The sequence below is a fragment of the Heptranchias perlo genome, chromosome 7 (assembly GCF_035084215.1).
Source record: "Heptranchias perlo isolate sHepPer1 chromosome 7, sHepPer1.hap1, whole genome shotgun sequence".
Lineage (NCBI taxonomy): Eukaryota > Metazoa > Chordata > Chondrichthyes > Hexanchiformes > Hexanchidae > Heptranchias > Heptranchias perlo.
Genome location: NC_090331.1, coordinates 39,185,960 through 39,212,177, shown reverse-complemented (window position 1 = coordinate 39,212,177; position 26,218 = coordinate 39,185,960). Strand labels below are relative to the sequence as shown.

Sequence of the window (26,218 nt, the reverse complement as noted above, 5' to 3'; positions counted from 1 at the left end):
CAAGCCTCCTCCCTCCCTACTTCATCTAATCCTATTAGCATTCCCATCTATTCCGTTCTCCTTCATATGCTTATCCAGCTTCCCCTTAAATGGATCTATGCTATTAGCCTCAACTATTCCCTGTGGTAGCGTATTCCACATTCTTACCACCCTTTGGGTAAAGAAGTTTCTTCTGAATTCCCTATTGGATTTATTAGTGACTATCTCATCTTTATGTTCTCCAGTTTTGGACACCCCACAAGTGAAAACATTTTCTCTTGGTCTACCCTATCAAATCCTTTCATTATCTTGAAGACCTCTGTCAGGTCACCCCTCAATTTTCTCTTTTCTCGAGAAAAGAGCCCCACCCTGTTCAGCCTTTCCTGATTTTCCAGCCTTGGCTGGAAAAATAATGGCTAATTAACGGCATTCACCATTATTAGCTTGTTAAAAATTCAGCCTTTCCTGATAAATATATCCTCTCAGTTCTGATATCATCCTTTGAATCTTTTTTGCATCTTTGCCAATACCTCTATATCCTTTTTATAATATGGAGACCAGAACTGTGCATTGTACTCCCAAGTGTGGTCTAACAAGGCTCTCTACAAGATTAACGTAATTTCTCTGCTTTCCAATTCTGTCCATCTAGAAATGAACCCCAGTGCTTGGTTTGCCTTTATTATGGCATTATTAACATAAAAACATAGAAAATAGGAGCTGGAGTAGGCCATTCGGCCCTTCGAGCCTGCTCCGCCATTCAATATGATCATGGCTGATCCTCTATCTCAATACCATATTCCCGCTCTCTCCTCATACCCCTTGATGCCTTTTGTGTCTAGAAATCTATCTGGCTCCATCTTAAATATATTCAATGACTTGGCCTCCGCAGCCTTCTGTTGTAGAGAATTCCACAGGTTCCCCACCCTCTGAGTGAAGAAATTTCTCCTCATCTCAGTCCTAAATATCCTTCCCGTATCCTGAGACTGCAACCCCTCGTTCTGGACCCCCCAGCCAGGGGAAACATCCTCCCTGCATCCAGTCTGTCTAGCTCTGTCAGAATTTTATACGTTTCAATGAGATCCCCTCTCATTCTTCTAAACTCGAGTGAATACAGGCCAAGTCGACCCAGTCTCCCCTCATACCACAGTCCTGCCATCCCAGGAATCACTCTGGTGAACCTTTGCTGCACTCCCTTTATGGCATGTTTATCCTTTCTTAGGTAAGGAGACCAAAACTGCACTCAATACTCCAGGTGTGGTCTCACCAAGGCCCTGTACAACTGCAGTAAGACATCCTTGCTCTTATACTCAAATCCTCTTGCAATGAAGGCCAACATACCAATTGCCTTCCTAACTGCTTGCTGCACCTGCATATTTGCTTTCAGTAGCTGGTGTACAAGGACACCCAGGTCTCTTTTGTACATCAACATTCCCCAATCTATCACCATTTAAATAATACTCTGCCTTTCTGTTTTTCCTTCCGAAGTGGATAACTTCACATTTATCCACATTATACTGCATCTGCCATGCATTTGCCCACTCACTCAACTTATCTGAATCGCCTTGAAGCCTCTTTGCATCCTCCTCACAACTCACAATCTCACCTAGTTTTTTGTTGTTAGCAAACTTGGAAATATTACATTTGGTTCCCTCATCCAAATCATTGATATATATTGTGAATAGCTGGGGCCCAAGCACTGATCCCTGCGGTACCCCACTAGTTACTGCCTGCCACCCTGAAAAAGACCCATTTATTCCTACTCTCTGTTTCCTGTCTGTTAACCCTTCAATTCATGCCAGTATATTACCCCCAATCCCATGTGCTTTAATTTTGCACACTAATCTCTTATGTGGGACTTTATCAAAGGCCTTCTGAAAATCCAAATAAACCACATCCAATGGTTCTCCCTTATCTATTCTGCCAGTTACATCTTCAAAAAAACTCCAGTAGGTTTGTCAAACACGATTTCCCTTTCATAAATCGATGTTGACTTTGTCTAATCCCGTTGATATTTTCTAAATGTCCTGTTATCACATCCTTTATAATAGACTCTAGCATTTTCCCTACTACAGATGTTAGGCTAACCGATCTGTAGTTCCCTGTTTTCTCTCTCCCTCCTTTTTTAAATAGCGGTGTTACATTTGCCACCCTCCAATCTGCAGAAACTGTTCCATAATCTATAGAATTTTGGAAGATGACAACTAATGCATCCACTATTTCCATGGCTACCTCTTTTAGTACTCTGGGATGCAGATTATCAGGCCCTGGGGATTTATCGGCTTTCAGTCGCATTAATTTCTCCAGCACTACTGTTTTACTAATACTAATTTCCTTTAATTCCTCCTTCTCACTAGCCCCTTGGTTCCCTAGCATTTCTGGGAAGTTATTTGTGCCCTTCCCTGTGAAGACAGAACCAAAGTATTTGTTTAATTGCTCTGCCATTTCCCTGTTCCCCATTATAAATTCTCCCGTTTCTGACTGTAAGGGACCTACATTTGTCTTCACTAATCTTTTTCTTTTTACATACTTGTAACCTGCGTCGCTACAACAATACAACAAATGAAGCAGGCTGACTAAATAATATAAACTGCCTGCTTAAGAGTTACTAATGTTAGTAGTTGAATGATAGATCAATTACTATTTATTTGCTCAAACTGTTAAAATACTGGCTTATTAGGTAGCATTCTCACATAAGTTAGAAGATTGTGTGTAAACTGGGTTGACTTATCAGTGCATTACTGAGGGAGTGTTGCATTGTCAGATGTGCTGTCCTTTGGAGGAAATGTGAAACTGAGGCTCCATCTTTCTGGTCCATTAGTTCAGATAAAATTCAAATCCTGTGGCACTATTTGAAGAGCAGGGTGATCTCCCCAGTGTCCCGATCAACATTCCTACCTCAACCAATATCACCAAAATAGACTGAGACCATTATCTCATTGCTATTTGTGGAACTTTGCATGAAAAATACTGCTGTGTTTCCCTACATAACAATGATGCACTTCAAAGTAATCCATTGTGTATGAAATGTTTTGGGATGTTGCTCAGACATAAGGCATTATTATAAATGCAAGTTACATCGAGTTGCATTGAAACTACAGCACAAAAACAGGCAGTTTGGCCCAAAAGTCTATGCCACATGAGTATTTTCCTCCCTACTTCATCTAATCATATTAGCATATCCTTCTATTCCTTTTTCCCTCATGTGCTGATCTTGTTTCCCCTTAAATGCATCTATGCTAGTCATCTCAACTACTTGTAGTAGCGCGTTCCACATTCTTACCACTCTTTGGATAAAGAAGTTTCTCCTGAATTCCCTATTGGATTTATTAGTGACTATTTTATATTTGTGACCTCTAGTTTTGGACTCCCCTACAGTGGAAACATTTTCTCTACGTTTATCCTGTCAAACCCTTTCATTATCTTAAAGATCTCTATCAGGTCACCCCTCAGCCTTCTCTTTTCTAGAGAGAAGAGTTTCAGCCTGTTTAGCCTTTCCTGATAAGTATATCCACTAGGTTTTGGTATCTTTGTGAATCTAGTTTGCGCACTCTCCAATACATGTATATCCTTTCTATAATATGGAGACCAAATCTGTGCACTGTACTCCAAGTGTGGTCTAACCAAGGTTCTATGCAAGTTCTTTGTTAATTATGACAGCTAATAGAAAACATTGGTTCTCGCTATCCAATAATATTCACTCAAAGAGGATACTTAGTTTACAGTTTTTTTTAAGGATTTACATAGAATGTGCACAGAAACAGGCCATTTGGCCCAACAGGTCCATGCCAGTGTTGATGCTCCACACGAGCCTCCTCCCACCCTTCTTCATCTAACCCAATCAACATATCCTTCAGTCTCCCTCCTCTGTTTAGCTAGATTAATGTCACTAATGCATTGGTTCTAATGCTGACAATATACAAAAATTCTAATTTTTGTTTTTAAGAAAATTGCTACCTAAAAATTAAATTTCAAAACAAACCTGTAACTACCCCAAATATTTGCACCTATGTTTGACCTATTGGGCCAGAAATTGCTGGAACTGCGCATCTTGCGATGAGCGACATGAATTGGACTTTTTACCTCAACCTTCAGATCGCACTATATTTGTGCCACAAATTGCTGGAATTGCGAATTGATAATGGCACAGCGATGTCAATGTCGCATCTGGGACATCATGTACATCGTGCCCAATGATCTATCTCCTTAACAATGAAAGAAAAGAATAGAGAAAGAAACAGAGTGAATGACGGAGAATGAAATGGGGTGAATTAGAGTCAAATTAGATACAGAAAACCATTCAGCAATTTGTGGAGAATCGGAACTTGTGGCATATCTCTTCTTTGAGATAACAAACTAATAATGGCAAGCGTCGTTAATTAGCCATTATTTTTCCAGCCATTTGTGGCCCAATCTTAGAGGACATACTTATCAGGAAAGGTTGAACTGGCTGGGGCTCTTTTCTCTAGAAAAGAGAAGGCTGAGGGGTGACCTGATAGAGGTTTTTAAGATAATGAAAGGATTTGATAGAGTAGACCAAGAGAAAATGTTTCCACTTGTGGGGGGGCGTCCAAAACTAGAGGTCATAAATATAAAATAGTCACTAATAAATCCAATAGAGAATTCAGGAGAAACTTCTTTACCCAAAGAATGGTGAGAATGTGGAACATGCTACCACAAGGAGTAGTTGAAGAAAATTGCATCGATACATTTAAGGGGAAGCTAGATAAACACGTGAGGGAGAAAGGAATAGAAGGGTATGCCGATAGGGTTAGATGAAGTAGGGAAGGAGGAGGCTCACATGGAGTATAAATGCCAACATAGACCATTTGGGCCAAATGACATGTTTCTGTGCTGTAGGCTTGATGTAACTTGTTGCAACCGAGCCAGTGGGTATGAAGGTTAGTCCCACACTGATACAACAATCTGTCTCCGCTTGTTTCGCCTTGTATTGCAAAAGGACTGATATAATACGCTTACTAGTGTATCAGTACTTTTAATTGATCTGCCAGCCGTGCAAAGAATCATAGCATTTTAATACATATTTTTGAATTTTACACGTACTGGAAATGATGACCCAGCAGTAGGTACTGCGGGCACCAAATAGTATGCCTGGAGGCAAAGCTTCAGTTTTTTTTGTAAAAAGTTTTATTCAGATTAAAATGGTGCTGGATTGCTTCTTCAGTATAGGGAGTACGGAAAATGCCATGCTACAATATAGATTTGCAAATAAATGCATAAAACATTAATGACATATATTCTCATTCTTTTACAGTCACTACTAAGTATTCGTGGATCTATCTTTTCCCCAAGACGCAATAGCAGGAGCAGCGTCTTCAGTTTCAAAGGACGGACTAAAGATGTTGGGTCAGAAAATGATTTTGCTGATGATGAACACAGCACTTTTGAAGACAATGAAAGCAGAAGGGGCTCACTCTTTATCCCACGCAGGCATGGTGAGAGACGCAGCAGTAACGTTAGTCAGACCAGTAGGTCCTCCAGGATGCTACCAGTGCTTCCAATGAATGGGAAGATGCACAGCGCAGTGGACTGCAATGGAGTGGTTTCACTTGTCGGTGGACTTTCAACTCCAACGTCACCCATTGGACGACTTCTGCCAGAGGTGATAATAGATAAGCCAGCTACTGATGACAATGTAAGAAAGTTTTAAATAGTTAGGTTAGGCATGGTGACAATGTCATACGGCATCAATCAGTGTGATTACAGCTTAGGATGCCTTGGAGAAATACATAGCTGATCTAGAGAAATACATAGCTGATTGTGGTAATTAGTAAAGCAATAAAGAGCAAAGAATGTATGACATAGCAGGCACTGGACAGCAATGGCTATACAATGTGCAAATTGTATTGGAAAGTATTCTGAATGTATCAATTTTTCAATACATTTTTAAAAAAGATCAGGAAGTAATGAATGAAACAGTTTTGCAACATCTATAATATAATATATTAAAAGTCTTGTGCATTGCGTTTCAGCTTTGTAGCACAAAGAATCTGTCACAATTTTCTAATTGGTTGAGATTATCCCACAAACCAGTGGGTTTAAAGGATAGATGAACAATGTAGGCTTTTCAAAAAACAATGGCACTGTAAGTCGGCAGCCCTTCCAGTGCACTCCCATCGTAACTTCGGTGGGAGTCTGCCCAAAAGACAGGCAAGGTAGGCCGGGACTTAAGTTACACCAGGTCGTTGCTTTGCCATCAGTGGGGTTGGGGACTCCCAACACTGAGAGTTCCCCTTTCCTGACCCTCTCTGGGACCCGGCATTTGTTCAGCGCAGGGTTGTTATATGAGACTAGGGGTATCTACTTGCCAAATAATGGAGATGGTGCTCACCTGGGGATCCACACTGGGATTGTGGCCTGGACCACTGAAGGAACATTTAAAACATTTTTAAAAATCATTTTTGACACCAATATGTTCTACTAAAGCTGATACTAAAGTTACTAATAGCCTATTTAGATCAGCTGGTACCTATACAATAATAACGGCCATGTGTGCTGTGGATGTATATGTAACCTTGAACTGTACTACAATCATACATAAACAAACCCAAAACCAATGAGGGATGCTATACTTGTTTGTAATTTATTTCCTCCTTATTCTTACATTTATTCTTCTTTTATGGGCTTATTTTCAAGTGATAGCAATTTCAGTCCTTCTTTAATTCTCTGCAGTGGCACACATCATTTATTGGCTGACAGAGGTCAAGTGACTTGATCTCTGGTAAAGCCACTCTTGGACAATCCACTTGGAAGGAAATGCAGGAGAACCGCTCAAAGTGATTCCAACGTCAGCTACCATCCCATGCTTGCATCTTCCCTACAATGGCCTGCTAGAAATTGTGAATTCATACCAGAATTGTAGGCTCAAATCCCTGGTGCGGCACTACATTACACAGTACTTGGAGCACTAAAACACTGCAACACCACACTGCCTTCACCCAGGCGTTATTTTGTATAATACATAGTAGGGTCTGCCCAGATTCTGTTTATGAAAAATGGCCAGCAAAATGTCAGGTTGTGGTAATTAGTAAAGCAACAAAGAGCAAAGAATGTATGACATAGCAGGCACTGAACAGCAATGGCTATACAATGTGCAAATTGTATTGGAAAGTATTCTGAATGTATCAATTTTTCAACATACAGTTTGCTGAAATATTATCAGAAAACATAATGATAAAATACTTTATGTATTCTGTGTTAAAACTTGTTAAATATGTGTGCAAAAGCAAGGTAGTTAACAGGACTAAATAATCAGCAGGTAGGTGCTGATCAGTAACACTCTTCAAAAGGAAATAGGAAGCACAGCTGACTTTCCATTTTTCATGCTGAGGCTGTATTTTCATGCTTTCAGATGTAGTGGAACCTCGGAAGCACCAGTAGATAATTGTGGGCCTGTCTAATATCTGAATTTTTCTCTCCTGATAAATACCTAATGCCCATTTTTAAATAAAAACAGAAAATGCTGGAAGCACTCAGCAGGTCAGGCAGCATCTGTGGGGAGAGAAACAGAGTTAATGGGCTCGAATTTAGCAGGCCTGCGGGTTCCCAGCGGGTGGTCCTCCGGGAGCGTCGAAAACGCGGACGGGTAATTGTTCGCGTCCCCCACGCGATCGCGGGATAATTGGACCCATTAAGGCCTGCTTCCGGGTTCTGCGCTCCCCAGCTGCGTGCCGGCCGGCTGCGCATGCGCAGTACCGTCGACGCGATGTAGGAGCTCCAGTTAAAGGGGCAGTCTCCCAAAGCCCCTCCTGCTGCAAGCAAGAGGTCTGGGAGAATGGCTCAACCAAGGGGAAAGGCTGCGCCCCGTTTTTCAGACCTGGCACTGCAGCTGATGCTGGAGGGCGTGAGGAGGAGGAGGGAAACACTCTTCCCTGAGGATGGGCGCAAGTTCCCTGCCGCCGCAACCAGGAAGGCATGGGCAGAGGTGGCGGCGGAGGTGAGCAGCAGGGGCAACACCCCAAGGACTTGGGAGCAGTGCCGCAAGCGCTTCAATGACCTGACTAGGTCTGGCAAGGTGAGTACACCAACGCACCCTCCCACATCCCGTCCCCACCATCACGCCAAGCAGATCACAACCCCCTCCTGCACAGCCACCACTGCGCTCCATCAGCAATCCTCACAGCCACTCATTCACCATCCTCGCCGTGCACGCAAGTACCCACCGTCCCTGACCCCACCCGAACACTACCACACACCCCAATCCCCATGCAATGGGATGGGCACGTGGCCCACACTTCCTCCCATCCGTTCCGCGCCACGCTCAACCCAACCACACCGATGCTCGATGCGTCTCACGATGCAAGACGCACCCACTCACACATCTGTGTTTTGCCTTCACAGGAGAAGAGGAGCAAGAACAACCGCGAAAGGGCACGCACCGGAGGTGGGCCGCCGCAAGTGGTGGAGCTCACCGACGCAGAGGTGGAGGCGCTCGACCTCGCCCGCACGCGACATTGCCTGTCGGTGGCCGATGGCGAGTGTGTCGCTGCCGAAATGGGCGGTAAGGGAAAGCTGACACTCAACACCCATGATCGCGAGTGACCGTATCATCACCTGCCATCAGGCGCACTGTCAAGTTGGTCCACATGCCTCAAAGTGCCCTCTGTTCTCTTGCAGGTGCGTCTTTGGATCAAGCGAGCATGGAGGGCGATTCCTCAGAGGACATGGCGGTCTCTGAGGGTGCATCGTCACATCAGAGCCAACCATCCACCAGCGCAGAGACACGCACCTCGGTGGGTCCCCCTCGCCAACTAGTTGGGGTAGCACTTGGTGAGTCACTGCGCACGAGTGAGCATGAGCAGACCCTGGTGGCAGGGGCAGCCGCGGAGGGTCCGCGACGGAGGGAGCACTCATCTCCAGGCTCTGCTCAGCCGGACCCAGATGCTGAACCCAGGGGGCCACCAGAGAAAAGGAGAGTCGTCGAGGGCCACCAGCTAATTGCTGAGGTGCTGGCAGAGGTGCCGCGCGCATTGTCCACAATAGCGCAGGCGATGGAGGAGTCCACCTCCTGCATGTGGGCATTGGTGGCGCAGGCACAGGAGGGTACCGACGACACAGTGTCGCAGGTAGGTGCGGGACTGTCTGCGGTGGAGGACAGGCTGGCCTCCCTCGAGCGTCACGCACAGCTCCACTTCGAGTCCTTGCAGGCCCTCACAACGTCTGTACGGATTCAGGGTGAGCAACATTCCGACGCCACCAACAGGCTGAGGGATACACTAGGGGTGGCCTTGCAAGGCCTCACACATGCCATCCAAACTGCCGTCCAGCAGGGTGGAAGGGGTGATGTGGGCCGAGGCCAAGAGAGGGATGATGGTGACCGGGGACATGGAAGCGGGGACGCCTCTCAAGGCGTCCCCACGTCCCACCCGTCGCCCACCTCTCAACCAGCACCCGCAATGGTGCCTCCTCTCCAGGTGGCCGAGTCTGCCCCTGCCCCGGTGCAGGAGGAGCAGTCTGTGGAGGTGCCCTCACGGGCACCGAAACCCAGGGGCCGTCCGCCAAAAGCATCTACCCGGTCAAGGCAAGAAGACGAGCAACCTGCCACTACCTCTGCTGGAGCCACAGGGGTAGCACCACGTAGGGGTTCCCGGAGAAGAATTCCAAAGGCCTTATAATCACAAAGGGAATACACCAGGGTGTTTATTATTTTGTACTTTGTTTCTTAAATGATGTCACATTCCACATATTAAATAGTCTATTCTCACCACTCCTGCCACCTCTCGTCCATTCTTCCGCGGCTTGTGCAGTAGTTGCGTTCCGTGGAGGCCATCATGACGGCGAACACCTGCTGCCACCCATTGGGCACACTGCTGTGGGTGCAGGATTACTGGCAGCACTCTTCAGTGGAGGGGGCTGGTATGGCCGCTCGCATGTGCAGGTGAGGAGATGCGAGCGCCTCGCAGTGTCTGACTCTAGGAGAACCGTTGACGTATGAGTGCGTCCCTGGCCCGGCGACCATCCCGGTGAGTCGCGGCTCGGCGCATGGGTCGTCCAACATCCTCGGGCGCGTCCTCCTCCTCCTCCTCCGCCTCCGCCTCCTCCTCCTCCTCCTCCTCCTCCTCCTCCTCCTCCTCGCCCTCGCCTTCCTCAATGTGGGTGGCGGGTGTGGATGGGGCCTCCTCCAGCGGCACCCCTCTCTGTTGGGCCATGTTGTGCAGGGCACAGCAGACAACTATGATTCGTCCCACTCTGAATGGTGTGTATTGGAGCGCTCCCCCAGAACGATCAAGGCACCTGAAGCGCATCTTGAGAAGCCCTATGGTCTGCTCAATTGTAGACCTGGTAGCAGTGTGGCTGTCATTGTACCGACGCTCCGGCTCGGTGATGGGGTTCCTCAGAGGTGTCATGAGCCACGTGTGGAGGGGATACCCCTTGTCGCCGAGGAGCCAGCCGTTGCCGGCGTTGGGTGCCTGCAGGATGGGCGGGACGGCGGACTCCCTGAGGACGAAGGCATCGTGGCAGCTGCCGGGGTATCTGGCGCACACGTGTAGGAATCTCTGGCGGTGGTCACAGATGAGCTGGGCGTTCATGGAGTGATACCCCTTCCTGTTGATGAACAGCCCTGGCTCATGCGGAGGTGCCCGTATTGCGATGTGGGTGCAGTCGATTACACCCTGCACCCGTGGGAAGCCGGCCATGGCATGGAATCCAACCGCCCTCTCCATCTGGCTGCGCTCGTCCATGGCGAAGTTGATGTAGTGGGAGGCCCTGCGGAACAACCCATCGGTGACCTGCCTTATGCACTTGTGTGCAGAGGACTGACAGACCCCGGTGATGTCCCCGGTGGCACCCTGGAAGGAACCGGATGCGAAGAAGTTGAGGGCAGTGGTGACTTTGACGGCGACAGGTAAGAAGATGCTGCTTGGTCCATCAGGGAGCAGCTCGTCGTTAAGGAGGCTGCAGATGTCGGCGACTACCTGGCGATTGACTCTGAGCCTCCGTATGCACTGCTCCTCGGAGAGGTCCATGAAGCTGAGCCTCGCTCTGTACACCCTGTGCGGAGGGTAGTGCCTCCTGCGACGCATCTCTCTCTGCAGTTGCCCTCCCTCCTGCTGTGCAGGTGGGTGTGCCGCAGCACCGTGTTGGGGGGCCCCACCTCTCCGAGGCGGACGGCGTGGACTGTGAGGCTGCTGGGGCTGGTCATCCTGTTCGTCCTCCGACGATGTCAACGCACCACCCATCTGGCAGGTGTTGGTGTGAGGGGTTGTGCAGGGTAGGTGGGTGGGTCCTCGGACTGGGGCTGCGGTTTCGTGTCGGTCTGTCCTCTGGCTTGGCGGGGGTTGGTGGAGGGCAGGGGTTGCCCTATGTGACGCGGTGGCCTCCTGCGTGGGTGAGGGCGCTCCCCCGTGGAGCGCACCTTGGCACCTGGCACAGGCTGCTGGCTGCAACACGCCTGGTTTGAAGGGTCCTGTTTCCCCCAGTGTGGGAAACTGACTGCTTTGACCGTAAAATCCCACACTTCCTCTTTTGACAGCTGCTTCAGCTCATTAACTGACCACAACGAGCAAGTTAAGTGCTCTCAAGTGGAACCCCGCTGGCTTTAATTGCCTGCGGGATTCCCACCAGCGGGGCTTGCGCGCGCAGCCCCGCACGTCAGCGCGGTACCCGGAAGTGGCCGGGATTTCGTCTGAATCCGGTCACGTGATCGGAGATCGGGATTTTCGGGGCCCCCCCGCTGGAAACCCGCAGGTAACCCGACCCTAAAATCGAGCCCAATGTTTCAGGTCGATCACCTTTCATCAGAACTGGACCATCCAGATCTGATGAAAGGTCATTGACCTGAAACATTAACTCTGTTTCTCTCTCCACAGATGCTGCCTGACTTGCTGAGTGTTTCCAGCATTTTCTGGATTTTTTTTTCAGATTTCCAGCATCTGCAGTATTTTGCTATTGCCCATATTTAAATCTCCACTTATATGGGTTTTGGCATTATAGTGGCCATTTTTTTCACCGTCGCTAGCAGATTGGAGAGGGCAAAGTACGACTCCAGTAATCAGTGTGCCAAGTTTTCCATTTTAAACATGCTCTTTAACTGGCCTCATCAATTGTTATTGAACACACATCTGCATGCTTGCTCTACGAAGCACAAGATTCCAGTTGTCTACTCGAAAAAGCACATTCAGGAATAAAAATAAAGCAGGAAGAAGAGTAGCCTGTAACTGGTTTTATTCTCACTGCAGCACAAGAAGTAGAAATTAGCTGACAGCTCAGCAATTCCACCGACTTCACTCCTTCAAACTGGACAACCCCTTCCCCTCACTTGAGTGTCTGGCAATGCTAGAGAAAGAAGAAAATTAAACCTGGTGGTAGATCTCTTGTTACTGCTACTGAGAGGTTGACAATGATGCAGATAGTAACACTGCAGCATGAAAATCCAGTCCAGTGTCTCTTTAATAAACAAATATGTTTTATAGAACAAATAAAAGTGTACTGCAGGGAAAACATGCCATAAATTTGCAAGTTATTGCTTTTATTATTTATTTTAATTTTACCACAATCTTTAAGAAATACATTTGGAAGTTAACAGATTGAGATAAAACTGAATAATTGAGGTGTGCATCATTTGCAGGGCACTAACACAGAAACAGACCTTAAGAAGAGGAGATCGGGATCTTATCAAGTATCTATGGATTTGCTGGAAGATCCCATACAAAGGCAGAGAGCTTTAAGTGTGGCCAGTATTCTCACAAATACTATGGAAGGTTTGTCAACACTTTCATTATATTTCAGCATCTCAGAACATCTGTTTTGGAAAACAAAGCCTAGTTAGACAAAACAAAATGAGGCAGATTTTCCTGTTTGTGCCTTTGGACATATGGATCGCCAGGGTGCATTTACACCAGGTAGAAAAAGATCGGATGGGGAGAAGCGCATGTTGGTGCGGGAGCTCAGCTGATTTCCCTTCTATTAATTTAAATGGATGGAAAATCAGGTAAGCTCCTTTACCGACATACAGTCCTTTCTGCCTGATTTTCCTCCAGGAACTCTGCCGATAGGAGATCCTTTATGCCGAGGCACAGCAACAGGAAAATCTGCCCCAATAGCTTTTTGGCATAGCTACGTCCAGTTCAGCTCTCAAAACATTTTGGGGGTGATTTTTGTTTCTATGCTGCTCTGTTTGTGCTTGAAAAGGGAGTTGGCAGCAGTTGGAAAATGTTGTGGGATTTGGTCCTGCTGAGATAGCGCTGGTTCCAGATATCACCCTATTGTCTAAGGAGGGGGAAGGTGGATTTCCTGTTGGCCAGAGCTCCCACCTTAAACAGACAAGAGCATCATGAATACATGCAAATTGGTGTGTGTGACATCACTGAGATGCCAACGTGATTTTCCGACCTACCAGTCCCATTCATGCCACTTCCTTTGTTCCGCCTGCAAGTCATGAGTGGTAGAAAATCTCAGGTGACCATTTCAAATGCAATTTAAAGGGTTTCTCACCTGCTATATTTTCTGGCACCTGCTTAGGGGTAATTTTTCCTAAAATTTGTACAAGTTTATAATTTACTATTGCAGGCCCTGGTCTGTGTAGGGGCTTTTGGCATTCAAGTTTTCAGACTTTTATCTTCATGGGGGTGCTTCTCAGAATTCTATTCTGGAAAATGAGGAAGGACTAAACAGCTGCAGCTCGAAGGAAAGCAAAAAGAAAGAGGCATGCTCGGAGAAACTCCCAGCAGAGTTACAGGCCCAGAGAACATACCACAGTTCTCTGAAGAACAATGTATAAGAAGGCTTTGTTTCTCCAGAGAGACATTGACAGAGCTATTAAATCCTACAAGAAGACCTGCAGCCAATTGCCAGATCAAGCACATCACTCACTGCCTGTTGTGTTCAAGGTCACTGTGGCCCTGACCATTTTTGTCTCCTGCTCCTTCCAGGCTGCTACATGGAATTTCAGCAACCTCAGCTAATCTGCAGTCCATTCCTGTATTAAGTAGATGACTGATGCCTTATTTGCTAAAACAGATTCATCAATTTCCCCATTGACATCAAGAGGTAGCAGGATATTGCTGTGGGATTCGCTGAGATTGCAGGATTCCTCCAAAGCATCATTGACTGCATGCATGTCACCCTGCTTGCTCCCATCCACAATGCTGCTGCCTTCGTGAATTGCAAAAGGTACTGCCTAATATACGTTCAACTGTTGTGTGTGATGACTGATAGCACATCATGCAGGTCTGTGCCCAATTTCCTGACCACTACCAAGATGCATTTATACTCTCAGTCAACCATTCCCCCACTGTTTGGCAAGTTAAAGTCTAGCTTCTTGAAGACAGGACTATCCCTTGAACACATGGCTTGTAACACCTCTTAAAACAAAAGCTCAGTAGTGAATATCTGTTCAACTGGAGCCTTCATCAGACAGACCATTGGAGCTCTGAAGCAAAGATTCAGATGCCTGGACAGCTTTGATTGTTTCCTTCAAAACATTTCACTGAGATTGTCCCATATGATTGTGGTATGCAGCTTGCATGAATAACTTTTCTGTGCAATGAGGACAGCACATAGACCTACCATTGGAGGAGGGCCTTCAGTATGATGAGACAGAAGACACCAATGATTTGATCAAGGCAGGGGAAGTGTTTGAGCCCAGGGCCTGCATGGTTCCAGTTTGAGCATCTTTCAGAGATGCTGTTACTGGTGTCACAGACCCCGACAGAAGGGTCTCAGTTGCAAAGGGCTTGAAATGACTACACACTCCATAATTGGCTGTAGAATGTCTATGCCATGGTAAGAACCCCACCCAAGTGTGTAGTGCCTTCCACCATTCTCCAACATGTCTTGGGGCCCTCAAAGTCTAGATCCTTGTCCCCTTTAATAGACTAGGATGTTAGGACCCTCCAGTTATCTCTTCCCTTGGCGTTCTTTGCCACCTCCACCAGCTCCTGCTCATTTGTATTCAGTGAATCCTCAAGTGTAGTCCCCTCAAATTCACTATCCAAATCATGCGGGATGCTTATTTCTTAGCTGGCGCTTGGCATGCTAAGAATGAGTGGCCATGTATAGTTATCAAGGTTTTCTTCTTCACTCTGCCTGGCAGTAGCATCTGAGTCATCTGATGGACCGAGAAAAAAGGGAGAGAGATAATGGGAGGAATTTTACCCTCCAGGACGGGTGGGAGAATGGGGTTAAAATTTTAAAAATCGGAAACCCGCCTCCAATGCGCTCACTTCTGGTTTTCTGGTTTTAACGAAGGCGGGTTGGGGACGGGTAACTAAACTGCTCTTCAGAGGCAGATCCATAAATTAAATATTTTAATGAGGCTGCGTGCCTCAAATTTTAGCAGGCTTTTAGATTTAATGCCCAGGGCTCGGGAAACCCGGCAGCTGGAGGGAGTTGAGAACGGCCGGATCCAACAGGTAAGCGCCTTTCCTGCACTGCTTATGGGCTAGGAGGAGCAGGAGTGCTTCCCCTTGCCCCCCAAGCTAACTTGTTTCCCTCTCCATGATCGGCTGATCCGCCTCCCCCAGCGATCCGATTTCCCCCCCAACCCACAATCTCCCTCCGATCTCCCCAAAGCCTCCAAATCTCCAAGGCCTCCGATCTCCCCTGATCTCCGATGCACCCCTGGCTTTTCCGATCTCCCCAAGGCCTCCGATCTTCAATCTCCCCAAGGCCTCCGATCTTCCCCCGATCTCTGATGTACCCCCAAGGACTTTCCGATCTCCCAAAGGCTTTTCCGATTGCCCCAGGGCCTTACTGATCTTACCCCTGGCTATTCATTCCTGGGATGGCAGGACTGATGTATGAGGAGAGATTGGGTCGACTAGGTCTATATTCACCAGAGTTTAGAAGAATGAGAGGTGATCTCATCGAAACATATAAAATTCTAACAGGTCTAGACAGACAAGATGCAGGGAGGATGTTTCCGATGGCTGGGGAGTCCAGAACCAGGGGTCACAGTCTCAGGATACGGGGTATGCCATTTAGAACCGAGATGAGAAATTTCTTCGCTCAGAGGGTGGTGAAACTGTGGAATTCTCTGCCACAAGAGGCAGTGGAGGCCTAGTCATTAGATGTATTCAAGAAGGAGATAGATATATTTCTTAATGCTAAAGGGATCAAGGGATATGGGGAAAAAGTGGGAACAGGGTACTAAGTTAGACAATCAGCCATAATCATTTTGAATGGTGGAGCAGGCTCGAAGGGCCAAATGGCCTACTCTTGCTCCTATTTTCTATGTTTCTATTCTGATCTCTCCTTTCCTCCCTCCTCTCCGATCACCGGCTGCGGACTGGTGCCATAGGTCTTCCGCATGCCAGCCATTAAATTTGGCAGGACCTCTGGGTTACCCACGTTTCCGGTTTTCCCGGCTGCTACGATCCCCCCGCTCCCTCCCCGCCTTCCCGTAACTATTAGGGTCAATGAATAGGATATAATACTGATGGTAGTCACATGCCGGATCGCTGGCAGCATTATGCTACACTAGGTTGTCGTGTGCAGGAGGCGAGTGAAAGTGTGAGTAAAATAATTAAGCAAGAAGAGGTAGGGAAGAGCAACAATAGAATGATAATTACAGGTGATTTTATTTATCCAAAAATAGACTGGAATAGGGAAACCTTTTGTGGAGCTGTGAGAAAATGAGCAGACAAAAATCCATTTGAAGGATTCATTTTTAAATACCTCCTTGGGCTTTTCACTTGGCTTGAAGAAACAAAATGCCTCATTTTGAATGAAAAGAGGGGTCAATAAATAGAGGGGGAAAATAGCTACCCATTCTGAAGTTATATTTTAAGCAATTTCCCCCAGATTCCTGTGTGAAATATACCTGTGGTGTGGGCTGTTTGCTGTCCTAACTGTAGGCCACATATATTCCTTAAGAACAGATCTGGGCATGAGCACCAGGTCAACACTTATTTTAAAATGTAAATATCAGCAACTTTTAAGGCAAAGTCAGGGAGCCAATTCATTAACATACCATATAACTTTCACAATATATACGTACTGAAACTGCAAGGTTTGATTGACTACTGGGCATCTTATAAATCTTGCTCCAGTTGCATTCAGTTTTTTCAGTCCTGGGGAGGACATCTGCGGCGGGGGGGCATCAGATCACGGGGCGACGTCTTCTGGTCGTTCCAATTGGTTGGTCCGAGTGCGGGGGGAGGGGTGGTGGGGGGTGCCTGTGAACAGGTTTGCTTGGTGGGCTGAGGAGAAGCAAGAGTGCTCCTCCTGGCTCACAAGCAGTGCTGGAAAGGCACTTAATTGCTGGATCCAGGCATTCTCGCTTCCCTTGAGCTGTCCCGAGCCCTGGAAACCCGGCCCATAGGCATTAAACGTAAAACCAAGATTAAATTTGAGGCACGCAGCCTCATTAAAATATTTAAATGATGGACCCGCCTCGAGCGAGCAGGTTAGTCGACCGCCCCCCAACTCGTCTCTGTTAAAACCGAAAGTTGGAGGCGAGCTGGGGACAGGTTTCAGATTTTTGAATTTTTAACCCGCCCTTCTCCTGCCCGTTCTGAGTGGTTAATGATCCCCCCTGTCAGTCCACTAATCCATAAAATGCAAACATTGCCTAACAAACCACAGATATTTGAAGAAGAATTGGCATTCATGGGGACATTTGACATTATACCTGAGATGTTTTCTATATCACGATGCATGTCATGTTTACTTTCTGCACTATATAAAATCATTTACTGTTACTGCTCATAAATTTGGCATATCCTAAGTTATTTCTTTACTTTAGCAACATTTTTATAACCCTATTTTGTTTGCATTTTGTAGAACTTGAAGAATCTCGACAGAAATGTCCCCCATGCTGGTATAAATTTGCAAATACCTTCTTGATCTGGGACTGCCATCCACACTGGCTAAAAATAAAGGAAATCATACATTTAATTGTGATGGACCCATTTGTAGATCTCGGTATTACTATCTGTATTGTGCTGAACACCCTTTTTATGGCCATGGAACATCAACCAATGACAAAAAAATTTGAAGATGTGCTCTCATATGGGAACTTGGTATGTGTTCTGTGAACGATATCACCTGACCTATAGTGTGTCCCAGAAGGAGCCCTGCAATTTTTTTATGTGGTAGTTTTGTTTGCTGTATTAGACAGGCCAACATTAGTTGTTATTTACTGACCAATAATACATTCAGTGTTGCTAGCCAGTGCATGTGTAACATTTTTAACAAGGTAGCCAGCTGTGCTGAAATAGCACCCATTAAGTGGCTGTTAATATTATCATAAAACTCTTTAAAAAAAGGTTCTGATAGGTTTATTTATCCCACTTGAATGTCCATATGCGTTAACAGGTAGTACAACTTTGTCCAACTACAATCAACTGTTACATTATAGTTCATTAAGGTGAACATTGATTTCAGCCTAAAAATGAGACTTTTGCCAATATATTATAATTAAGCTTATTGGAACGTAAAGCTATGAAAAATGTCTATGGCTGCAAAAAAAGATTCAAAATCTAAACTAACAAAGTGCCAGATCAATTTCAGTATTGTCTCAGTAATGGTGAGTGTGCAAAAGGCTAATTTAAATCATTAAGACTCTTTAATTCAATTTTCAGTTCAAATTGAAGAAAAAGCCAAGGCCTTGAAATAACCTGGTGGGATAATAATACGTGTACACTTATCGCATTCATCTGAAATTCTTCTTTCTGCTATTTTAGCGGAAGCATTAACCTATTTATTTTAAACGATTATGCCCCCATTAAAAACATGATAGCAAGGCCCAGGTTTCTAAGCAGAGAATAACAAAATGCGAAAAAATGGAACATTCATGTGAAAACTGAATAAATGATTGAATGCCATGAGGAAAAGAAGATGCCATTTTTCAATGAAAATCATTAAAAACTGACTGTCTGGAGCACTAGCTATATATGAATGTACTTGTCTTACAATTTTGAGAATGCCTGGCCCTCAAAAGTTTTCAATTTCTCAAACAATTTATTATATTTGTTGATCCCTTGAGGGCCAGAAGCCAGAAACTGCACTGCATGCAACTTTCAGTGAAACTTTTAAAAAAGAAACAATAACCCCCATTGTGTTCATCCAGGTATTTACTGGAATCTTTACTGGTGAAATGGTTTTCAAAATCATAGCCATGGATCCTTACTATTACTTCCAAGAAGGATGGAACATTTTTGATAGCATTATTGTGAGCCTCAGTCTAATAGAACTTCGTCTCGCTGATGTGGAAGGACTATCTGTGCTGCGATCTTTCCGATTGGTAATTATAAATATTTTATGTATACCTGTTTTATATAGTCTACATTATAATGCACCAATATTACAATTAGTTAAAAAATGCACTTTCCATGATTTATGTTCTTTTTTGGTGAATTGCTTATTACATTTTAATTGATTTTATTCAGAAGAGTTAGATGTGAGAACTTTAAGAAGTAAATGGTAAAGCTTCAGAAGAACATATTATTATGCTGATGAATAATTTTTATCTTGAACCATTGTTTTTCAGCTGAGAGTTTTTAAATTGGCAAAGTCATGGCCAACACTGAACACGCTGATTAAAATTATTGGCAACTCAGTAGGTGCTTTGGGCAACTTGACCTTGGTGTTAGCCATCATTGTTTTCATCTTTGCTGTGGTGGGCATGCAGCTCTTCGGTAAGAGCTACAAGGAGAATTTCAGGAAAATTTCAGAAAACTCTGAACTGCCTCGCTGGCATATGATCGACTTCTTTCATTCCTTTCTAATCGTGTTCCGTGTGTTGTGTGGAGAATGGATTGAGACAATGTGGGACTGCATGGAAGTAGCCAATCAGTCTATGTGCCTCGTCGTCTTTATGATGGTCATGGTAATAGGTAATCTTGTGGTACGTAGCAAAATATTTTTGAAACACTTTTATGGTCACAATAGTAAGTGAAAAAGAAAAATGACTCAAATATTAAAAGGTAGTTAGTGCTAATAGTGCATTATGCAAATTATGTTTTTAATTATTTGTAGCACTTACTGTTTGAAGATTCTCTGAAAATAATTTAAGATCACATACTGTACCTAATAATCACTTAGATTTGAGCTAAAATTATTGCCTTGGTAGAAAACAGTCCCTGGTATATAGGTCCATTATGGCTCATAGAACAAGCATTGCATGTAATGTAAATTGCCTGAGATTATGAATAAAAAATACTGGAGATGCTGGAAATCTGGAAATAAAAACAGAAAAAGCTATACATTGCCTAATTTTTGTATGAATGTATAGAATCAATTGGAAGGTTAACAAATTTATGCTCTTCTTGACCTCCAGGTATTGAACTTATTTTTGGCCTTGCTACTGAGCTCATTTAGTGCTGACAACCTTGCTGCTACAGACGATGACAGTGAAATGAATAATTTACAGATTGCTGTGGGGAGGATACAAAGAGGCATTGATTATGTAAAAAGAAATGTACGAGAATCTTTTCAGAAGGCCTTTATCAGGAAAAACGTCACAGAAGACATCAAACCTCTTGATGACCTGCACGACAAGAAAGACATATACATCTCTAATCATACAACAGTTGAAATCAGTAAAGAGGTTGACTATCATAAGGATGGAAATTGCACCACCAGTGGAATTGGCTGTATTGTGGGGAAATACAGTGCAGATAAAAGTGACTACATGTCCTTTATTCACAACCCAAGCCTCACTGTAACTGTACCAATAGCTGTGGGAGAGTCAGATTTTGAAAACCTAAACACAGAAGACTTTACCAGTGAATCAGACCTGGAAGGAAGCAAAGAGGTAAGAAAACATTTTGTTTTTCTGCTATATTAAAAAAAATCAAAGTGAATTATAGTTATATATGGCATGATCTTTCAAATAAAGGTAAGACTGTTATAATTCAAGATTTTCAGCATTTATAAAGAATAAACATTAAGTAACTCAGTCTAAAGTCATATAAATTACAAGTTAGTATGTTTAATGTTATAATTTGTCTTGAATAAAAACTATGACAAATCAAGAAAGGGCTGTGTGATTTTGAGAAATTGTGCTTTAATCCATTTAATTTTTAATTTAATTCTTAGAATTACCAACAATAAATGGGAAAAAATTGTCTTTAATTTCATGCATTTCTAATACTAATGCAAGGTAATATACAATCACCATAAACTAAAAGTAACCTGAGCAGTCATTTATAATCGTTTTTCTGTTTTCATCAGTTCTTCACAATATTTCTTTCAAAAATCCTATAAGACTAGGAATAGGAATGGTGCAGAGTGAATAATTAAATGTAACTATATGATGCTACCATTAGCCCATCATTAATTTCCTTAACTTACTAATAAAAATGGACTCCTAAAGAGGAACGGTTTCTACATTAATTACTGTATTCGCTTGATCCTGACCCTTCTCCTCAGCTCCTACAACATTCAGTAGTTTCTCCCTATTCCACTCCACCAGCTCTCATCAGGTTCATCTCCTATATGAGACTCACTTCCTGCTCCCTCAACCCCCTCCCAACCCAGGTCCTGACCACTTAACTACCTGATGGACCACCCAATGGCCACTGACATCTTCAACATAAGCAGCTGATTTTCTACAGGCACTGTTTCCCCCGCTTCAAAACTGCTACCATTATGCCCCTCCGCAAAAAGCACCCCACCATTGTCTCCACCGAAAACTCCATTTCTAATTTTCCTTTCCTTTCTGAGGTCCTCAAAAGCATTGTCGCCTTCCATCTCATTACCCACCTCTTGTACCACTTCCTGTCTAAATCCTTTCAGTCCAGTATGAATCCTGTCCATAGCAATGAGGCTACCCTGGTCAAAGTTGCCAATGACATCCTTTATGATTCCCAATGAGCCGTATTATCTCTCCTTGTTCTCCTTGATCTCTGCAGCCTTCGATATATTCCACATTCCATCCTGCTGCACCATCTCTTCTCCATGGGACTGCCCTCATCTTAACTTTCCCAACATAACCATCATGTTTGCTGCAGTCTTTCCCTCCTGCATCCACATGGTCATCTTTGGCTTTGCTGCTATTTGCACGCTGCCCATCGACAACTTGTAAGCATGAAGTCAGTTCCATATGTAATTTGATGATCTTGAGCTGAGCTTCAAACTCCAGACCCTATTGATCACCAAGACTGCCTGTTTCTACTTGTCTAAGATCTCACACTGATTTCTCTATCTCACCTAAACTTTCATTGAAACTCATCCATGTCATCTTCATCTCCTGGCTCAGATTCTTCAGCCTCCCACTTGCCATCTAACATTCCCGGTTCCAGCTCAAAAACATAAGAAATAGGAGCAGGAACAGGCCATGCGGCCCTTCATTTATTGTCTCTGTCCTCGCTCACCTGAACAAGCACCCTTTTCCCCAATGCATTCATTTCAAAATCCTTATCCTCTTTTACAAATTCTTCCTTATTCTTTTACAAATTCTTCCTTACAATTCTTGCCTTATCTCTGCAACAGCCTCAGCCTTGAGTCCCAGTTTGCACTCTCTGCTCTTCTAACTCAGGCCTTGTGTATTTCACTCTCCCTCTGCTGCACTTTCAGGATAAGAGCCTTCAACTATCAAAACACTGGAATTCTCTTTCCCAAACCTCTCTGCCTTTCTACATTCTTTCCCACTTTAAAAAGCCTCATGAAACGTAGATCTTTAACCAAACCATCCAATACTTTTCTGAACTCTTTTCCCAAAGGCTGCTTGGTAAAGCTCCTTGGGACATTTTGGTATGTTAAAGGTGTTAATAAGTGAAAGTTGTTATTGTTGAAGTTGTACAGAGCTTGTGACATGCGACAAACTTGCTTCTGTTGCACAGTTTTTACTGAATTGCTAGAAATAGATTTGGGTCTTGCATGTGTTGAAATGGTAGCATTATGTATGTCACAGATCTAAAATGACTGTTACAGTTCTTTGAAAGTAATATTTTAGACCCTCATAGAACAGATTGTAAATTTTGTAAGATTTTACCACAATTAAGTAAAAGGATCTTGAAAGGCAAGTTTAAAAATCCTGTAGGATTTTCTGAGGGAAACAATAATTCCATATTGTTTGTTTCTTGTAATGACCAGACACATTTATTTATTTCCCAAAGTGCAGCATTTTAGATATTTTCTGAATCTACCTTTCCTCTATTATGTTATGTTTCTGCCTAAAACACAATTATGTGATGGAGTTTAGAGCTACTTAAGAAAACTTTTATCCTGCTTGTGTAATGTTAGTGATATAAATCTCAAGAGTAATGATCCTTATTCTAACCAAATGTTTTAAATTGTATATAGTTTCCCATTTTTCTGCTTGCTAAGTGTGTATTTTGAATGTATTTGTCTCTGTTAATCAGTATGGTAAGTTGGTATTCTGCCATTTTATAGCTTGTAGTGTTTCCGGAGCGCACAAAATCAAGCCCTGACCTACATATTGTACAGTTGTAGATAAGGTTTCTATTTCAGTATTTGTAATGGAGTAATGCAGCATTAGAATGGAACACTTCATTGTTAAAAATTAAGAAAATGTCAGTAGACATATTTCATACGTTACACGGTATTGTGAGATCTGTATAGGCACTTCTATACTCCTGATTCGGCACAGCCTTTGTTACAAAAATTCCAAACAATATACAAACAGTTCCAACAGCAGTGCTACACCTGAATTCTTTCCCATTTAATTTGTGAGATATTTTAGAAGAGGTGAAAGCAATAGATTAATGCTTTTAGGTTTTCTGCTATGCAGTTATTAGTAGTATTTCAACAAAACTGTTGGTCTAGTCCCTTAGTGCTGTTCTAAAAAGGTTAATGGAAACATGATGGAACAATGTAAAAGTATTGCTCGGAATGTTGTCATAATCCTGTCTTAAATAGTCAAAGGTAAATGTCATGCTGTTTTTTTTTTAAATAGCTTTTTGGTTTGATAAGCAGGAAACTCATCACCCATGCATAAGAATCTCCAAGCCAAGTTACTGAGAAATCCATACATAGTGGATAATTTTAACTTTTTCAATGGAAAATAAAATTGGGTAAGGTATAAAACGGGCTGCTGATTTGCTATCAACTGTTTTTTGCCCGGAGATAAAGATTAAAATTACCCCTATAGAGTTCCTGTTCGCCCAATATGGAGTGCTAACTCTTTTCCCGTGGGGACACACCCCACTTACCTAAACCCAAAAATCTTGGCCACGGGTTGGAAAAAGCCAAGGCTTAGGATGCTCAAATATATGCAAAAATGTAACAGAATTAGTGCAAAATGTTTAGTGCAATGGCTTTTGCTGTGTAACAGTTGTTAGATACTTGCGAGGATACATGCCATGAGAGTTCTAAATAGAAAAGTTAATTTTGCGCACTAAAACATTATATTATTATAATTACATGGACACATTTTTGTTTGCTTAGAAACTTGAAAACATTTGAATATATTAGACAAGAATAACCAGTCCAAAAACAATAATAATATGACATTATTAGGAGCAGCACCAGGTGTACCTAAAAATGAGGTGCCAACCTGGTGAAGCTACAACACAGGACTACATGCATGTTAAACAGCAGAAGCAACATGCTATAGACAGAGCTAAACGATTCCACAACCAACGGATCAGATCAAAGCTCGGCAGTCCTGCCACATCCAGTCGTGAATGGCGGTGGACAGTCAAACAACTAACGGGAGGAGGAGGATCCATGAACATCCCCATCCTCAATGATGGCAGAGCCCAGCACGTGAGTGTAAAAGACAAGGCTGAAGCATTTGCAACCATCTTCAGCCAGAAATGCCGAGTGGATGATCCATCTCGGCCTCCTCCCGATATCCCCACCATCACAGAAGCCAGTCTTCAGCTAATTCGATTCATTCCACGTGATATCAAGAAACGCCTGAGTGCACTGGATACAGCAAAGGCTATGGGCCCAGACAACAACCCGGCTGTAGTGCTGAAGTCTTGTGCTCCAGAACTAGCCGCGGCTCGAGCCAAGTTGTTCCAGTACAGCTACAACACTGGCATCTACCTGACAATGTGGAAAATTGCCCAGGTATGTCCTGTCCACAAAAAGCAGGACAAATCCAATCCGGCCAATTACCGTCCCATCAGTCTACTCTCAGTCATCAGCAAAGTGATGGAAAGTGTCGTTGACAGTGCTATCAAGTGGAACTTACTCACCAATAACCTGCTCACCGATGCTCAGTTTGGGTTCCGTCAGGAACAGTCAGCTCCAGACCTCATTACAGCCTTGGTCCAAACATGGACAAAAGAGCTGAATTCCAGAGGTGAGGTGAGAGTGACTGCCCTTGACATCAAGACAGCATTCGACCGAGTGTGGCACCAAGGAGCCCTACTAAAATTGAAGTCAATGGGAATCTGGGAATCAAGGGGAAAACTCTCCAGTGGCTGGAGTCATACCTAGCACAAAGGAAAATGGTAGTGATTGTTGGAGGCCAATCATCTCAGCCCCAGGACATTGCTGCAGGAGTTCCTCGGGGCAGTGTCCTAGGCCCAACCATCTTCAACTGCTTCATCAATGACCTTCCCTCCATCATAAGGTCAGAAATGGGGATGTTCACTGATGATTGTACAGTGTACATTCGCATACCTCAGATAATGAAGCAGTCCGTGCCCGCGTGCAGCAAGACCTGGACAACATCCAGGCTTGGGCTGATAAGTGGCAAGTTACATTTGTGCCAGACAAGTGCCAGGCAATAACCATCTCCAAGAAGAGTGAATCCAACCACCTCCCCTTGACGTTCAATGGCATTGCCATCGCTGAATCCCCCACCATCAACATCCTGGGGGTCACCATTGACCAGAAACTTAACTGGACGAGCCATATAAATACTGTGGCTACAAGAGCAGGTCAGAGGCTGGGTATTCTGCAGCGAGTGACTCACCTCCTGACTCCCCAAAGTCCTTCCACCATCTACAAGACACAAGTCAGGAGTGTGATGGAATACTCTCCACTTGCCTGGATGAGTGCAGCTGCACCAACACTCAAGAAGCTCGATACCATCCAGGACAAAGCAGCCCGCTTGATTGGCACTCCATCCACCACCCTAAACATTCACTCCCTTCACCACCGGCGCACCGTGGCTGCAGTGTGTACCGTCTACAGGATGCACTGCAGCAACTCGCCAAGGATTCTTCGACAGCACCTCCCAAACCGGCGACCTCTACCACCTAGAAGGACAAGGACATGGGAACAACACCACTTGCACGTTCCCCTCTAAGTCACACACCATCCCGACTTGGAAATATATCGCCGTTCCTTCATTGTTGCTGGGTCAAAATCCTGGAACCCCCTACCTAACAGCGCTGTGGGAGAACCTTCAACACAC

General features: G+C 44.3%; 1 protein-coding gene across 2 annotated transcripts in view; it reads left to right on the top strand.

The window, feature by feature from the left end:
* Nucleotides 1–26,218, top strand: part of scn1laa (sodium channel, voltage-gated, type I-like, alpha) — a 157,989-nt gene that overhangs the window by 29,153 nt on the left and 102,618 nt on the right. The window contains exons 11-16 of one of the 2 annotated variants that reach the window (XM_067987358.1): nt 5,252–5,599; nt 12,566–12,698; nt 17,722–17,960; nt 19,010–19,183; nt 19,430–19,786; nt 20,219–20,695. In XM_067987358.1, coding sequence (XP_067843459.1) covers nt 5,252–5,599; nt 12,566–12,698; nt 17,722–17,960; nt 19,010–19,183; nt 19,430–19,786; nt 20,219–20,695 — 1,728 coding nt within the window. Of the gene's footprint in view, nt 1–5,251; nt 5,633–12,565; nt 12,699–17,721; nt 17,961–19,009; nt 19,184–19,429; nt 19,787–20,218; nt 20,696–26,218 lie in introns of both variants that reach the window. The other variant, XM_067987359.1, reaches the window with a different exon arrangement.